This window comes from Cyanistes caeruleus, chromosome 6, assembly GCF_971803275.1.
Source record: "Cyanistes caeruleus chromosome 6, bCyaCae1.hap1.1, whole genome shotgun sequence".
Lineage (NCBI taxonomy): Eukaryota > Metazoa > Chordata > Aves > Passeriformes > Paridae > Cyanistes > Cyanistes caeruleus.
Genome location: NC_141706.1, coordinates 37,585,481 through 37,603,616, shown reverse-complemented (window position 1 = coordinate 37,603,616; position 18,136 = coordinate 37,585,481). Strand labels below are relative to the sequence as shown.

Below are 18,136 nucleotides of genomic sequence, written 5' to 3'. Positions count from 1 at the left end.
ATTAATTTTTAATCTGGTCTCTTAAAATTATTCTCTTAAAATCTGAACATTTAATTATCTTTCCATATTTTGTTTTAAAGTCTTTTTTTTCTTGTGTAACTCATGATGAAGAGAAGGTCTAGCAGATGCACTCTAAATCTCTGCCTATCTCACTGATACTTCTATTTGAAGTATGAGTGGAATTGATGTAACTTAGATCATTTATCTATCCAGTGGTAATAAAAATAGAATGAGAGGTTTTGCTGCTTATACTTTGCAGGCTTAGATTAACAGAAAATTAGAAGTTTTGTGTGAAGAAAAATGTGATTCTTGATTTGGAAAAAAAAAGAAAAAACAGAGTCACAGAATACTTGACTCTTCGTATCTCTAGTAATTTTCTTTCCCCAGATGAGTTTTGTAGACATGAACATTTTGAAATAATGGATGTCAGGCAGTAATTTCTGTGGCAGAAACTCACAGTGGGAATATAACAGTTTCCCTGTAAGACACTTTGAAGTGGTGATAGATTTTGTAACTTTGTAATTTCCTTTTCTTCATATGTCAAGAGAGAAATGAATCCAGCTTAGCATATGTGCAAGCATAAAATCGGCCTCAGTGTTCATGATAAGAAAATCTAATTTAGCTCTTAGGAATAACTAAGGTTTCATGGAAGCAGGCAGTATGATCATGAATTTTGAAAGTTCAGGCGCACAGTAACTTGTAAACTTGAGGAAGAAAATTTGTTAATCTGCAAGAGTGTCTGCATTTGAAGTAGGATATCAGAAATAAGTATTTCTTCTGTTTCCTAGCTTACATCTGTGTGCTGGATTTGCATTGGCATTCAATTGAACTACGTGTTTATGGTGGTGTAGCATTAAAAAACCCACGAGTGTTCTACACATCTTGGGACATATGCCAACCTAATATACTATGGAGCCTTTACCTTCTTCTGCTGTATAAAGTGCTCAACAAGCAGTGCACTTGTTACTGGTTTTAAAGTTACAAAGTTCAAGAATTTTATAGGTTCTTCTCCCCAATAATTTCCTTGAACAAGCAGCACTAAAATATTTGCTGAATGTTTTTTCTTTTATTCTTAAAACAAGGTGTAGTGGAGAAGGATGAAGTGGAGTGCATTGCTAGATAAACAAAACCACACAGAGATACAAATATAGTAGACACAGGAAAATGGAGACAATGGCAAAGACCAGGAGTCTTCAGCTGTTTATTGATGGCCCATTAAGAACACACAGGCAGCATTTAGAGAGAACCCATCTGGACTTTGTAACTGATAAGGCAGCAAATATAAAGGTTTTTAAAATATTTGAAGGTAATCTGTAAGACTGCAAAATTTAGGAAGAGCTGTTTAGTGGAAGGGGAGTGGGGAAGATGAAGGTGACGCTAGTGGGTTGACAGGTGGAGCTATAGAAAGGGCTGGTTTTGCATAAACAGTGCCCAGTGAGTGTGCTTGCCTGATCACAGCAGTTTATCTTCATATTTAATGCTCCCTATTCTCCCTGTGCATGGGCGCTGTAAGGAGTGATGCTAAGAACTGGGGAAACCAGAAGTGAATTTGGAGCCCACTACAGGAATCAGACCTCAGGTGAAGCAGTCCCCGTGTATGTGGTGCCAGCAAATGGAGCAAGTAAGAGCATTTTCATCAGTGGCTCTGGGCTCCATGGATCTTAGAAGGATTGACAGCTACCGAGTGAACTGGGGTGAGTGAATTTGAGGCAGGAACTGGAATCAGACTTTGGGTAAGGGCCACACATTTTCTGTACCAGCATCCAGAGCAAGCAAGAGTTTCAGCATCAACTGCTGCTGAAGGACCATGGGTCATCGGTCCTAGGTACAAGCTGTAGTGTGTACAGTGAAATGAAGTGAGGGTCTTAGTCTGAGTAGCTGGAGTGGGAACTACAGTTCATAGGGACCACAGGCCTAAGCACCAGCTGCTGGGGGTGACACTGGAGTTTGCATCGTCCCATAACCTGGAGTGTGAGGGCCATGTGTATGTAATTTGCAAAACAAACCTCAAGTTGGCAAGTAGGAGGACAAAGTATTAGGCAGAGGGCCTGGGCTGATAATTGAGGGAACTGCAAATTTTTGAGTCCAGAGAGTTTCACTGACAAACTTCAGTCCTGGTCCTGAAAATAAATTATTTTTTTCCTATTTTGGGGATATCAAACAGGTAGTCCAGAAAGGCTGAGAAGTCTCTGTCTCAGGAACTGTTTAAAACTAGATATTGTTCTGAGCACCTCATTGATGTTTACTCTAATTTGGGCATAGGGGTAGAACTAGACAGTCTCTAAAGATCACTTTCAGCTCAAGATAGAAACAGAATTTTTGAGGTTGGAAGAAAGCTCTAAGATCACTGAGTTCAACTGTTAACCTAGTACCACATTGTTCACCACTAAATCATGTCCCGAAGTGCCACATTGAATCCAGAGATGGTGATTCCACCACTTCCCTGGGTAGCATATTCCAATGCCTGACTACCCTTTCAGTGAAGATTTTCCTAAGATCCAACCTAAACCTCTGTTGCAGTTCAGACCATTTCCTCTCATCCTGTCCCTTGTTATCTGTGAGAAGATGCTGACACCCACCAGGCTTTAATCTCCTTTCAGATAGTTGTAGAAAGTGATGAAGTCCCTGATAAGTCCCCTGGGCTTATCTCTAGCAAGCCTGGTTTTATCCCTTTCCCCCTTCAAATCTAATTTTAAGCTCTTTCAGTGAGCCGTGCTAAAGATGTAAAGATCTTTTTTTCTGCTTTGGGACAGGTGTGCCCCAACTGTTGTCAGCAGGCTTGGTGTTTTGTAAACTGATCTGTGATGAAAAACCACAAAATCCTGCTGGTAACGCCAGGCTCAGAGCAGTTATTCATCTGTGTAATTTTCCTACTCCCACCTTCCCCTGCAACTGCCAGAATAGAGAGCACTACTTGTGCTCCAGATCTCTCAACAAGTTATCCCAAAGTGGTGAGGTCCCTCTTGATATTCCTCAGGCTTCTTGGGACTTCATTGCTGCCCACTTGAAAAACCAGTAATGGATTATAATCAGAGGGCTGTACCAGACTGGAGAGTTTCTTGGTTACGTCCCTAACCTGTACCCCAAGGAGGCAGAAAACTTCTCTATGGTTTGGGTCTGGTCAGCATATTGATCCCTCTGTGTCTCTCAGAAGGGAGCCATGGATGGCTTTTTTTCATAACTGAGGCAGGCATGGTGTGTCAGCTAGACTAATTCACCCTGGACAATTCCCCAACCTGTGAACTTTAGTCCATGTTGCTGCTTGCCTGATCCTCACTTCCAGAGCCTCTTTCCTGTTGTACAAGGGCACTTGGGAAAGTGAGGTAGGCTGGGAGGGGATTCACCTCTTGCCTTGAGCAGAGACCTAGCTCCATTCCCCTCATCTCTTAGGTCTTTAGTTGGGTATCCTTTGCTTCTTGTGATGTGGCTGGCTGGTGAACATAATTTGATGTGAACTTGTAAAGTGCAATGTATGTAAATGATTATTAAACATTTAAATTTTATGAACTTGTCTGCTGAAAACATATCAAGGTTTGCCTCTAATTTGCAGTGAATGTGTTGGCTGATTTTTGGTAGAGCAGGTGTTACAGATTCTTAAGTGAGCCTTATGAAGTCATTTGCAAGTTAAGCAAGCACTACTAACATCTTATCCGGGACAGGAGCAGTGGGGAATAGTGATACTGAATCTTCTATAAAAATCATCTTAATTGCAAAATTAAGTGCACTTTCCTTTGGCACCATCTAATTTATGAAAACACACAAAGCAAACTAGTATGTCTTCATTATGCTTGTAACATCAATTAGTAGACACTGAGAAATAGCTTTCCTAATTTTATAGAACTCATTCTATTTCCAGTAATTGTGCTTGCCCTCAATTATAGGTCCAGTGTAAAGACATCAGTGACTGAACATGTAGTTAGCTCACATATTCCCACTCAGTTTGCTAGAGGATAGTGACTCATATGTCACTTTTTAAGGACATTTCTACTGCTTGCAGATTAATAGGTATCTCCTACTAGAGCAGCAGTAATTTTAAGACTTAAACCACTATGCAGGGAAAACTGCCATGCAGCTGCTTGTTGGTGGTTTGCATATTTTATTTTGGAGGGTATAGTTGATGGATATGATTCATTTATGCTCTTTCAATATCCTGTCCCTACCAGTTCTTGTCTAAACCTTGAGTATTTCACTTTCTATAGCCCAGCTTTTTTAATATGTGTGAATGCTTGACATAGAATGGATGGTAGTTGAATGTACTTAAATTTTCAGATTTTATTTCTGTGATAGCTCTTCTACTTTATTTAGTAGTTTTTGGGGTTTTTTAATGTATTTTGTATAAAGGCTGTTAAAGGAGCTGCTGTGTTTTTCAAATCCTGTCTGAAAGATTTCTGTTGTAATTTTCCCTGCATCTGATGCCTTTTCTCTTTTCAACTGTAACAGATGTGGATGATCACCAAGTATTAGTGAGGTTTTTGTTAAAAAGAATTTCCAAAAATATCAGAGTTCACTTCTGAAATAAATTTCAAAAGTCATAATTCAGGATTGTAATGGATAGTTAAGGTCAAATACACATGACAGTAATTTAGTTTTCAAAATTTTTGGTTGTAATAGGAATGTATTTCATGTTAGCAGACTTCTTTAAAAAGTTGTACTGATAGAAAAACCACAACAAATGAATAGGTGTGTGCATATACATAGTGCAGTATCAGCATAATGGAGTATGGTTTAAGAAATGGAAGCTGGATTTCAAAGGCATTATATCTTCATATTAAGCGTATTTTAAAATGATTTGTAAGCACTATAGCTCTATAAACTATAAAGTTTCTTTAATTATGTGGTTTAACATTGGGGAAGTAATTGTGGTTGATGTTGACTTGAGTGTGTATATATATATATGTGTGTGTGTGTGTGTGTGTGTGTGTGTGTGTGTGTGTGTCCACAGAATGGAATTTGCCATTGAAATGTATCAATTTTCTAGTAAATTTTAAAAACAATACCCAGAATTCTTTTTGTCTAGGTAATATATACCACCACATATGTGATGGCACACTGTTCTGACACTCTGTCAATAAGGAAGGTCAATCAGAGAAGTTTAATTAATTGTTTGAGGAAGAGCACTGCGTGTAAAAGCTCCTCAATGTCCTCTACAGCCTGTGGGAACTGACAGTGGTCAAATAAGAGATTTTTAGGCTTCAGGCACTAGCCTGAGCCTGTGGGAAAGTCAAGTACACAACTTCCTCACTCTGGCCTGAGAAATCATGAGGAGGAATCCAAACAGTCCTTAGAGATGGAAAACAACCTTTGCAGGTGTTGTTTGGATCCTTGTTGTTTACTTGTAAGAAACAGTCAAGGGGTGTTCCTAACTGTCCAATGATGGTGATGTGTTGGTTTGATGACCAATGAGAAGTTTATCTTTTCCTTCTTGGAACTGTCTATAAAAGAAGATCTGGAACAATAAAAAGTGCTCTCTTTTGCACTAAGGCTAGAGAGTCTCTGTCGTCACTTTCACCTTTCCTAATACAGTGCTACAACAGCCCAATATGTTTGCATATTGACTGAATGCTAAAATATACATTGTTATATCTGTATATTTGCTAGTACAGGTTAACTATAGGTACTGCACTTCCTTTAGAATTCTTTCTCTATATAATTTGTGATCACCCATCTATGCACATAAATTTGAACCAGTTGCATAGCTGTCCCATTCTTACAAATCCATGTTTGCCTGACAGCTCCTCAGCTATATGTTCAAAGCCATATTTATGTCTTGTCTATATAAGGTTTGTGGAAGAAGCCCCAGATTTAATCTAAACCATTGCTTTCTTGACAAAATCTCTTTAAAATCTCTCATTGTCTTCCCCAAGACATAAAATAGTTACAAAGAGGCATTTAACAGTTCTAGACCCTGCGGTACCTTGCAATTCTGCTTCAGACCTATCATCTCATAACTGATGTCATATTATCTTTGGGTCATTGGAAAAAAGTTATCTATACTGCAACATTCCAGCTCTCACATATTTTTATTTTTTTCCCTCCTCCTAAAATCTGGATAAGCACGGAAATATTTATTATCTATTCAAAAGCTCGCTCTGGTTCTGAGACCTGGTGTAAAGTCCTGGATCTTGCAAACTCTCTGTCTGTGTTTAAATGCCACTGTCTGTTTATCAGTGGTTTTGCTGCCTACACCTGACAAAGATAAGACTTTAATTCAGGTCACTGTGACTTTGTAAAATCTCCTCTGAGAATACTATTTTTTTAAAAAGGTACCTTAACAGGTTCCTTCTATCTTCATGTAGGAAATAGCTAGCCTACAGCTTCATGTAGTAACTGAGCAAATCCTGCTTTGTTTAATCTTTTTTTAGGACCTTTTCCAATTTGTTTTGAGTTCCTAAAATTTAAGGTAGATAATTTTTTGTCTCATTGTATGTCCCTAATTTTCAAAGCTGTATGCTAAGTATCCTTTTTGTCAACAGTTGATATAGACCATGTATAAATCCTGAATGGTATTGGGTTCTGTAAAAAAAAATCCATACAATTTTTGCCTTAAAGTCAGCATTTAGGTTTCCTAGGAAAAACTGTTAGTTCAAAAGGGAAATCTTAGATTTTAATAAGGTGTGGTGTTAAATAAATACCTGAAATATTTATGGTTGAGAGATTAGTTGTATACAGAATACATGATTTAAAGAATATGCTAAATGTAGTGCACACTCATTCTCATTTTGAAATAGATATGATCTAAATGTTTGTTGCTGTTGGTATCTTTACTAATCTGGTAGTGGTCATGCACTAAGATTCCAAAAGGCTGACAGCTTCTATTTGGATTCCTTCTTGCTGTCAGGTGTCAAGTTTTTTAAATTGGTTCATCTGTAATTGAGACAAGACACTGGCTATTCCATTAATATTTATGGTCATCTTTCAAACAGAAAAAATTTCTAAACTAAACCCTGCAGGTTGAGTTTATTACACCAAAATCTCTTACATTTATGAACTTCAGTTACCAGTTAACTTCTGAAATGAAAAGAAATTTGTCCTAATGGGTGTCCTGTATTATATCTTCGTGTTGCTAACTGGTTAGCCTGCTTCACTTGCACCAAATATGAAAGAAATGGGTAAAACAAACAAAATCTATACAACTATCTGTACACACAATAATGTATCTTACATTCATTTCTCTCTCCAAAAGGATGTTCCAATAAACTGAACTATAGCACTGTCCTTTCCTAATAGATATAGTATATTTCTTCATTTGCTTATATAACCTTTGCCAGAGGTTATGAATGTGAGAGTTGCAAAGCATGCCAGTACTGACACAACTCATAGAATCATAGAACGGTTTGGGTCAGAAGGGAACTTTAAAGATCATCTAGTCCAGCCTCTGCCGTGGGCAGGGACATTTTTCACTGGATCAGGTTGCTCAGAGACCTGTTCCAATGATGGGATATCCACAGCTTTTCTGGACAACGTGTTCTGGTGTCTTATCACTCTCATTCTAAAATAGTTCTTTCTTGAGTCCAGTCTGAATCTACACTCCTTTAGTTTAAAACTGTTGTCCCTTATTCTGTCCTTACAAGCCCTGGTGAAAAGTGTCTCTTCATCTTATAAATCTCCTTAAGTATTGAAAGGCTTCATTGAGATCTCCCTGAAGCCTGCTCTTCTCCAGGATGAACAACCCCAGATCTCTCACCCTTCTTGATGAGACAATTGTTCCCACCCTTTCAGCCTTTCTTGATGAGGGAGCTGCTTCAAACCTCTGATTATTTCACAGCCCTCCTTGGGACCTGCTCTACGATGTCCATCCAGTAGGTAATGATAAGGTATTTAGGCAGGGTACACCTTTCTCAGATAATTCCACTTCCTTGGTCAGTGTGGCACTTATCTTGTCAATCTGCTATTCTGTTAATTAACGTATATACCTAATGTCACTTCCTTTCTGTCATGGTTTAACCTCAGCCAGCAGCCAAGCCCCATGCAGCCTCTCACTCCCCCACCAGTGTTATCAGGGAGAGAATCAGAAAGAATACCTCTGAATTGAGATAAAGAGAGTTTAATAAGGAAAGCAAAAGCTGTGCAGACCAGCAAAGCAAAACAGGGAATGAATTCAGTGCTTCCCATGGGCAGGCAGGTGTTCAGCCATCCCCAGGAGAGCAGGGCCCCATCACCTGTAATGGTGAATGGGGAGACAAACACCTTCACTGCAAATGCTCCCCCTTCTTCCTTTTTCCCCCCCACTGTATATACTGAGCATGATGTCACATGGTCTGGAATGTCCCTTTGGTCAGCTGGGGTCACCTGCCCTGGCTGTGTCACCTCCCAGCCTCCCATTCACCCTCAGCTTCCTCTCCAGTGTGGCTGTAGGAAAACCAGGAAAGGCCTTGGCTTTGTGCAAGCCCTGCTCAGCAATAACAAAAACATCTCTGTGTTTTTAACCCTGTGTTCAGCACAAATCCAAAACACAGTCCTGTACCAGCTACTGTGAAGAGATTAACTCTACCCCTGCTGAAACCAGAACATTTCCTTAAAGACAGGGCTCTGACTGATAGAAGAGGACATATTTAATTTGCCTAAGGTGCACCAACCTGGTCTGCACAGCTAGTTTACCTCAGCTCTATAAATAAGTCTTCTTTTTCTCATGCATTACAGTTTGAAATCAAAGGAGTGATTTTTAAAGAATATTTAGTACTCAGATTTAATGATAGATGATAGATAAATATTTTGGATGTTATTCTTGGTCTTGGTATTTGGATATCCCTTTGTGGTCACTCTCTAATGCTATCTCATTTCCACAAAGAACTGCATAAAGGGAGAGGTGAAGAAAGCTGTGATACAAAGGACAGCAAACTATCTAAATGCTTCAATGGCAACTATACCACCTGGATTTGGATTGAAAAAAAAAATCGAAATGGTCAACATCACACTACTTGACCTTCTGAAGCAATATTTTATTAAAATATTTTTTTTTGGTGACTGTTATTTTGGGTTTTTTGTTTGTTTTTGTTTAGTTTTGCATTTTTTTGTGGTTTATTGCTGTATATTTGCTTATTCTGCCTTGCTGATGGCTTGATATGAGATATGGGTGTATGATCCAGAGTTATGATTAGGCTTTGGTCCAACCACTGTTGAAGGAGTAGACTGACAACGGAAACCCCAACTCTATTTTTAAAATCTTCTGAGAACTGTCAGAGGGTGCTGTATGAATTTCCATCAAAGAACTCTGCTGTCATCATAAGGATCCATTTGCAGTGAACAGGCTGTGGTTACTGGGAGAAATTTGTATTCTTGCTGGGGGAAGACAGGCCCCAGACAGGCCCCCGCCTTGGTATGTTACTACAAAGAAATAAAAGACTTTAATTTATAAAAATATGTTAAAAACAACCAATAACAAGTCCTGGAAGTAAAGCTAAATCTCCTGAGAATGCACCTCCCCATGAGCATCTCTGGGATAAGATCTGCTCTGGATATTGGTTTTTCTTCACTTTTTGTGGGTTTAATGGTGAATTGTAATATGAGGTGTCTAAGCACACCTTTGTTTCAGATGTTAACACATAGTGCTTACCAGAAGATTTATTTATAGACAATTGAAGTAAAGGGAAGCCTAAGATGATATACTCGTGACCTCTTCCTGATTCAATTACATGACTGTGATATCTGTATTTTGGGACCAAAATATTCATGCAGTGTGCACTTCTGTGTGGAGGTCCTAATGAATTTTATCATATTGCAGCAGATATATATAAGCTTTTCTAATTACAGAAATGAAAAATATAACTTGAATATTTTATGAACCTTTTTTGGGTCATAAGCTCTGATATTAAACCTTGCTTTAGGTTTTACTTGGGTACATCCTCTAGTAAACAGTATTTCTAGTATTAATTTATGGAGCGAGTATGTTAGTATTTACTGAAAAAGTTTATCTTCACTGTTATAAGTGGATAGTGTGGGAAAGAGAAGTGGTCTCAAGAGATATACAGAAGATTCATATCTCTTTGGCAGAATGGCAGAATGTAACTGCTCTGAGACAAAACTGGTAGTTCTGTAAACAGGAAACCTTTGTTTTGCTGGCATGTATGTAAGAAAAAAACCAATAAAAATGGTTTAATGACTGGAAATGTCATTTGAGTATTTTTTAAAAAAAAGTAATAATTAAGTTTTCTTGATAAATTACCTTTCTTAGCAGTTTACAGTTTTCTTAAATTTTTTTCCTAGTATTATAATTGTGATGTATTTTTTGATGAGCAGGCACAGTTTTTTTTTATTCTACTGCCTGACAATATGATAGAAACTCTTAAACATGGAAATACTGAATAGAATATGGCAATGTGAGTACCTGTTACACAGCCTTTTAAGTTGAACAGAAGTATAAAGTTACTATAAGAGCATTTGAATTAGGACAAATATTATGTCCAAACATAAGTTTGAAAATAATTATTTAAATTCCAGAACTTTCTAAATGTTCACACAGCTTCAACATGGATTATATGCATTGTGTATTGCCTCTTTGTTCTGTTTGTTACTAATTATATGAAGAAGCACAGGATTAAAGTTCATATTACTCACATTCACTTAAAAAGAGGGATTTGAGTTGTTGAAGAGCTGGGTGAATTGTCATTGTTTTGATCTGAAGAGGAAAAGAGAATAAAAGAATACACAACAAAACTTTCCTGGAGGACAAAATACACTTTCTTTCCCTATGTACATTCTTAGTTTATGTCCAAAGAGGAGGTCCACAAGCTGTCCTCCCTTTCAAAGTTCAGAGACCGAGGCTGATTGTGCCTGCTCCTTCACATCAGCATGTCTGTAGTGTATCTTTCCCCATGTGCTTGGTAAGGCAAAGCTGCTTCTGACAGCTACCCACTATGCACTGAGTCTCGGGATTCCACAGACGCCTGTAGAAATGTTTGGGGGCTGCTGATGGATGTGGAGTCATCAGTAAAGTCCTGCTAGGTTGCATACGGGTGTTTTGTTTCTTTGTTTCTACGTGGTTTGGGTCTGGGTCTTTTTGGGACTTAAAAGTGTTTTTTGAGGTTTTACTTGGTTTCCTGTTTCTTTTTTCTCATGACTAGTCAAAGAAAGAAAGAAGTTGCTTTTTATCTTGACAAAGAGTAGGCAAAATGAAAAGTCCATGCCATACACTAGTTTTGTAACTGTAATAAAAATGATTTTTCAAGTGAGAATATCTTCCAACAAAAAAACAAAATCCAAAATATTCAAAACTTCAATTAGTCAAATCTATACTGCCTACTATACATGAGTGTCAGTCATCATGCAACAATGAATAATTATTTTCTTTATTAAGAATGGAATTCCCTTAGCAAGTAAATTAAGATTAATACAGTGGATCTCTTGGAAATTTACCCCAATGAATTCTTTTGTTGAGGGTTATACCTCAGTTACTTGGCAGAAGAAAAGTGATATGATCATGAAGCAAGACTTCTGATGTAGTTATGTACTTTGCTCTGATTCTGATGTCTGCATGGACATGTGATACACAACTGTTCTTAATTGCAAGAAAATTACTCTATTTTTGCAGTACAGGAACCTAAGAAAACTGAATTGTTCTAGCTAGATGGCAAATGAATACATTAAGTTATTTTTCTGGATCATAGCCTCAAACCCAAAACAACCCAAGTAAGATTTAATCAAAGAAGCTTTTAATTTTTATGAACTTAATTAGGAAGTCTAAATAGTTAAGACTGTGTTGCCTTGGTAAATAATAAATTCATCAGCCAGAATTTTTCCACATCCTTCATCTGAAGTAGCAGAGCAGTAGCAGAAATAATAAGCCATACCAGAACCAGAACCATACCAGTTTTCTGTGTCAGTTTTATGAAATTAATTTTTCACAATGTGAAAGGGAGAAAAAATACAAATTTGCCAAATGTTGCAGTAACAATAACTGAAGCAATAAATCCCAATAATAGAGTATGAGTTTATAGGTTTGAAAAGTTCTTCCACATTTGAAATGTGGAAGTAGTGGAATCCTTGAAAAGGGTGTTTTATCAAGCTTCTGCTTTAGAATTAGTGTTATAATTGACTATATCTACTAAGAAGTAGGAAACTAGGTAAATTATGTTTTTATGTTTTTACTTGTTTTTAATGGATCATTTAAATGGATTTATACAACAGAAACACATAGTTAACTCGCTTTATTTTTATACTAGTATTTAGGAACTCTTGGTACGCTTCATCAGCTTGCTAATTTGAGTCAGCTTTCTTCAATTACCTTCTTTAATGCAGGAAACCAAGGAATGGGTGTGAAAAATGTTTCGTATACATCATCAGCCTTATACCATGTGTACAACTTGACTACTGCACAGAGATTTATCACTCTACCAAAAAACCCCCAACAAATAGATCAAGTGAAAAAGCACTTTGACTACTTAGTTAATTCTATATTTTCACTGTTGTCTGGTGATTTAGACTTGCTTCCCACAAAACATTGTCTCAAAATTCAATGGCCTAACCTACAGCTTTGATTAAAGCTGCTGTATTACCCATGATGTAGGTGGATATTGACTATGTGATCTTCATTTTTTTGTAAAAGCTGGGTATAAACTGGCTGTGAAAACTTTTCCGTGGTTTTACAGAAGAATGTACTTTTAAACAATTCTGTATCACTTTTTTCTGTATCAAAAATTTCAGATGAGAAAAAATTGCATTTTAAACACTTACTGAATCAAAACCATTTAAATTTGTTGAATTCAGGGTTCACAAACTAGGTTCTGAAAACAAGGTGCTGCTGAGACATTTTCTGCACTTTCATGATAGCATAGCAGCTCCATAAAACTCATTTCCATTAGCATCTTCAAGCCAGAAAAGCAATTACAGACCTCAGCCAGAATGATGTTTTTCAGTGAGAATACATTAATACTGAATCATCTTAACAGGGAATAATTGTCTCATTTGCAGATTGTATAGAATTTGCTAATTCTTTATGCTCAGTCATGAATGAGTACTTTTTAAAACTTTGCTGCAAAACATTCTGAAATACCATATAATATAATATTCTTGCCACTTTTAAAAAGCTATTTTTTTATCCTACATAGCAAATACCCAGCTTGTTAAGTGTTGTAGCACAAAGGCTATTTAGGGGACTCACAAAACATCAGTGTTGAATGCTGCATACATCTCTTAAGACATTCTGTGCTTGTATTTTGGGGTTACTGCACTTAATGATTGATAAATTTTTCTGATGCCAGTGTAAATTCTAAGTGCTTATTTTTCCTAATTCTAGAATATTAAAATATTAATTTCACTATATTAGGAACTCTTGCCCTTTTATGTATGTGGATTTAAAAAGAAAATAGTTCATGTATTTGATTAATTCTCATTTTAAGGAAGTTTTGTGTATGTTCATAGAATCATACAGCAGTTTGGGTTGGAAGAGATGTTTAACATCATCCAGTTCCACTTCAGTGCCATGGGTGGGGAGACCTCCCACTAGTCCAGATTAATCAGAGCCCCATCCAACCTGGCCTTGAGGACATCCAGGGTTGGGGCATCCACAATTTCTCTGGGCAACCTGTGCCAGTGTATATCTAATGTAAACCTACATTCTTTCATTTTAAAGCTGTTACCCCTTGTCCTATAAAAGATAGGACATGCCCTTGTGAAAAGTCTGAAGGCATATTTTTATGAATTATAGTAGAGGCTATATATATATATATATATATATATATATACACACACCTTTGTGGAATGATGAATACTTCAATGAAGTAGGGAAAATAAATGCAATTTGAGTTATTTAGAAGTAATTCAGTGTAATGATAAGTGCATGCTAAATTTCAAATCTCAAATTTTATTCTAAATTCTGGCATTTATAAATTAATGTTTTAGTATTTTACTACTTTTAGCTCTAAAATATGTATGTTCAAATATTGATACAGGAACCAGATGATGAAAAACGTTTTAAACATCTTTATTTTTTTTCTTACATATGTTCTAATTTTTCCCCACCAAATAGATATGATTCTGATGTAAATTTTTAAAAATTCATTAAGAGAGGCATATAGTGGGTACTTAATTGTATTGGTAATATTTTGTAACTTATTACACTAAAGATTAAAAAGAAAAAAAAATAATTATTAATTAACTTGAAAGCTAAAAATTTCAGAGAGCATTTTATAGAAATGGAAGCAAAAGCAACAGGAGGACAGATTTTTTTAGCATTAATTAATTGTGTCTAACTGCTACATTTTAGAATTGTTTGCAAAAATGTCTTGAATTATTCTTCTGTAGTGTTGAACCACTATTGACTGTCATGCAAAGCTAGATAAAAAAATACTTTGTACAGCTGCTGATTAGTCTGAAATGTAATAGTTGCCCATGTCAGTAAGCAATACTAAAGGGTCGCCTAAAGAAGTGCTGTAATTGCACACACCTGTGAAATCACCCAAGTGGAAAACATGCTTCTGATTTCCCTCTTTAAAGGGCGTGCCACTTAATTCCTTTGGTGAAAATGACTTTGCCTCTCCCAGCTTTTATTTCAAGTGTCCAAAGCCGTGGTAGTGTCATAGTATTGCAGTTGCATAAGGGGAGTGTAAATAGCAGTGCTGCTTTTAGAATATAATTGTTCAAGTGATCTCAGAGCTCAGCACAGGCGGCTGTTGTGTATCTGCTTTGATAATAATAATTGACACCAGTATAACTTCGTAGCTGGAGGGGACAGTGACATATCATATCACTCCTGTTTTATCAGCTTCCGCCCCCTTAAAAACTTGTCAGCCAGTGTCTTTTCGTGAACTGTTACATGCCTGTATAAAAATAAGTGCTTCTACATGCTACTCTTTCCACTGGTGTTTTTGTTAGTGGACAAGTTTTGGAAAATGAAATTATTTTTAATTCTGTATATAGCTTTGACATGGCTCAAACATTAAAAATAATCTCTTTTGGCTCACTTATATCAGCATTAGTGTCACATATTAAGAGGTGAAAAAGGGCTTGGCACCTTATATGCTTGGCAATATATTATGCAACAATTTGTGAAAGTGCTTTTCCCGAGTGTTCTTATTATTGGGATATGTCTTTTGAGGATCAAGTTCTTATGACTTATTTGAACTTTCTCTTGAAAAAGGCCTCTTCGATCTTTGGTTGTACACAGAGGTTTCTATATTACACGAAAACTTAAAAGTTAGGATTCTGCATTCTGAGAAATAGTGTTAATCATTTACTGTGCTACCATGTAGCTCTGCTCTTCGCAAAATCAGAGTGAAGGTTTCTTACTGTGAGCATTATAACACTGTGCTTATAGTTGGTTTCATATCACTAAAGAAACAAAAGGACACAACACTTGTAAAAGCCTTGGAGACAGTGTGCAGTCTGTCACTTTGGAAAAGTCTTCAATGTAAATCTATATGGAAATATTTATATGTTTATCACTCTATTATAGGTATACATCAAAAGGATCTTTGCATATGCACATTATGTGATTTAGAGTATAGATTTAGAGTATAATGCTTTAATTTTCAACAGATGTTACAGGATTTCCTAACATTATAGTGTGCATATGAATTCCAAGTAATTTTTTTTCTTGTTCTTTGTACTGTGACAGGATGATGAAGTAGTACTTCAGTGTGTTGCCAGTATTCACAAAGAACAAAGGAAGTTTTGCTTGGCAGCTGAGGGACTTGGGAATCGCCTGTGCTTTTTGGAGCCAACATCAGAAGCTAAAGTAAGACGATGATACTCTCAAATGGTGTAACTGATCAGTGAATGTTAACCTACTTATTCACTAGCACATTGAATAATGGTTTCTTAAATGTGATGCTAGAGGGACCTTATATATGCTTTTCTTCCTGACTGCATCTTAGAATTGTTTGCAAAAATTTTCTAGAGACTCCAAATAAATTTTGAGATATACCTGTGGACAGTCAAAAGCTGCTATTCTTTAACTGAAAAAATTCCTGTAATTGAAATACTTCCTATTTTCAAGATAAAGTCTCCAGACTGCTATTATGATTTAAGTTCACTAAGTCCCTGTCTTTATATTAGTGCTGTAGGTTCAAATATATTGATACACTGGACTGATAATTTTAGAAGAATTGTTCACCTGTTAGTTACTGGTGTTAAGTGTTGCTCCTGACTTCATTAGCAATCTGGAAACCAAATGTATAGGAACAAGAATGATTAAGTGAAAGAGAATTTTAAAAGTTTAAAAATGGCAAATTGAAAAAATAAGCTATAGATTTGTGAAGAAAAAAAACCCCAAAAAACCCTGGGTAATAAGAAGAGTTTGAAAGGACAAAGGAGAGATGAAACTAAGCCTCTAATAGAGCAGAATGTTAAACCAAGCAAAAAAGGACCTCCTCTCTCTCTTTTTTTCTCTCTGCATCTTTTTCCTAAATTGTTTTTATTTCTTCAGTTTTCACCACCTTAAAAAGCATCATCCAGAATTTCATTTTTTCTTGTTGCTCTGATTTTAAAAAAAAACAAGTGCATATCCACTGTAAAGCTTATCCACATCCATGATCTTTGTCATGAATCACAGAATGTGGAGTTGTTAAGTTTGGGAAGAATCTGTGAAGGTCATCCAGTCCAAACTCTCTACTTAGAATACTTCAGACAGAACAGATTGCTCTGGACACTGGGATCAGGGTTTGAGTATCTCCAAGGGTGGACACCTCTCTGGGCTACCTGTTCTACTGTTTACCATGCTCACAGTAAAACTAGGGGGGATTTGTCATGTTTAAACAGTATTTCCTGTATTTCACTTTGTATCAATTTCCCTTGTCCTTTCTCTGGGTTCTACTGTGTAGTCTCTGGAACTGCCTTTGTGCTTTTCTGCCATGTATTTATGTACATTGATAGTTTTCCTTGAGACTTTTTTCTCTTGGACATATATTTCTTTGGACATATCAGTCCCAAGAAATTGGAAAAAAATAAAAGTCTGCTGTGAAGTTTCATATTTCAAAAGTAGCAGATATATTGATTCAAAAATTAAGGTTTCCTAAAAGAGTTCATATTATTATGTCATAAGATTCTGAATCTTAGCTATTTAGTTACTATATTAAATGTCTTCTATCAACCTCATACATGATATAAGATCATATACCTTCTCTTCTGTTTTGTCAGCGACATTATAGAACAAATACAATATCCACAGTGTCATTCTAAAAGACAGGTAAGCAATAATATGTAGGGGAAATTTTTTGCATTTGGACCTGAAGAAGTTTCATTTGACTGTGAGGAATACAGCTCAAGGAAAGTAAAATTGCTGTATTGTCAATTTAGGAAGAATGGATTTATATTGTTTTCATGCAGGAGAATAGCATGTACCTCAAAAACAAATGAGTATACATTAAGTAGAGATTCAAAAATTACAATAAACGTATTCAAACACACTTTTCATCCCTTTTAATCTGTTCTTCTGATCTGTTCTTACACTGTTTAATTTGTTTTTACAGTATGTCCCTCCAGACCTTTGCGTCTGTAATTTTGTCCTTGAACAGTCACTATCTGTCAGAGCCCTTCAAGAAATGCTGGCCAGCACAGGGGATAATGCTAGTGAAGGGGTAAGTAAATTGACCTCAGAAAACATGAAATCAGAATATAGATTGTCCTCAGTTATTTAATTGTTCAGGATTTTCTAGAAGGCTTCTTATGTCATAGTGTTCTTGGGACATTATTGCTCCCCTTCTGTAACCACACTAATTTATCTTTGGCAGTGAGGAGCTGGTACAACTGTCTTTTGAATATTTGTGAGCCACAAATCCAGAAACATTATCAATTTGATGCTTTGACCCTAATTCTCCAATTTCAGCTGAATCAAGCTGAATCGAACTTTTATTCTCTTACAAACAGAGCATGATAAAACTCTAGGGCTTTACTTATTTTACCACCTAATGGCTTATTCTGCACTTCCGATCTTTAATTGGCACATATTACTGCACAGATGGGAAAGATGGAGTTCTATCACCCCCGATCTTGCACTTCAACCTTTGCATACATGGTTTTCAGACTTCATTAATACTGATCTTTTGTTTTCCACTGCAGAAAAAAGGGTGATTTTTTTTAAAATTTTTGCAATTACATTGCCTTGTATAAAACAAATCTTGATGAAAATAAAAGCATAGGCTTAGGAAATCAAAAGATTGATTAAAACATTTATAGGATTACTAAGAAATTACATAATTTTTAA

At 36.3% G+C, this 18,136-nt stretch overlaps 1 protein-coding gene across 2 annotated transcripts in view; it reads left to right on the top strand.

Annotated features, from left to right (window-relative positions):
* RYR3 (ryanodine receptor 3) overlaps positions 1-18,136 on the top strand; it is a 197,146-nt gene that overhangs the window by 29,651 nt on the left and 149,359 nt on the right. For both annotated transcript variants that reach the window (XM_086892711.1, XM_086892710.1), the window contains exons 2-3: positions 15,551-15,670; positions 17,403-17,510. In XM_086892711.1, the coding sequence (XP_086748837.1) occupies positions 15,551-15,670; positions 17,403-17,510 (228 nt within the window). The remainder of the gene's footprint in view (positions 1-15,550; positions 15,671-17,402; positions 17,511-18,136) is intronic.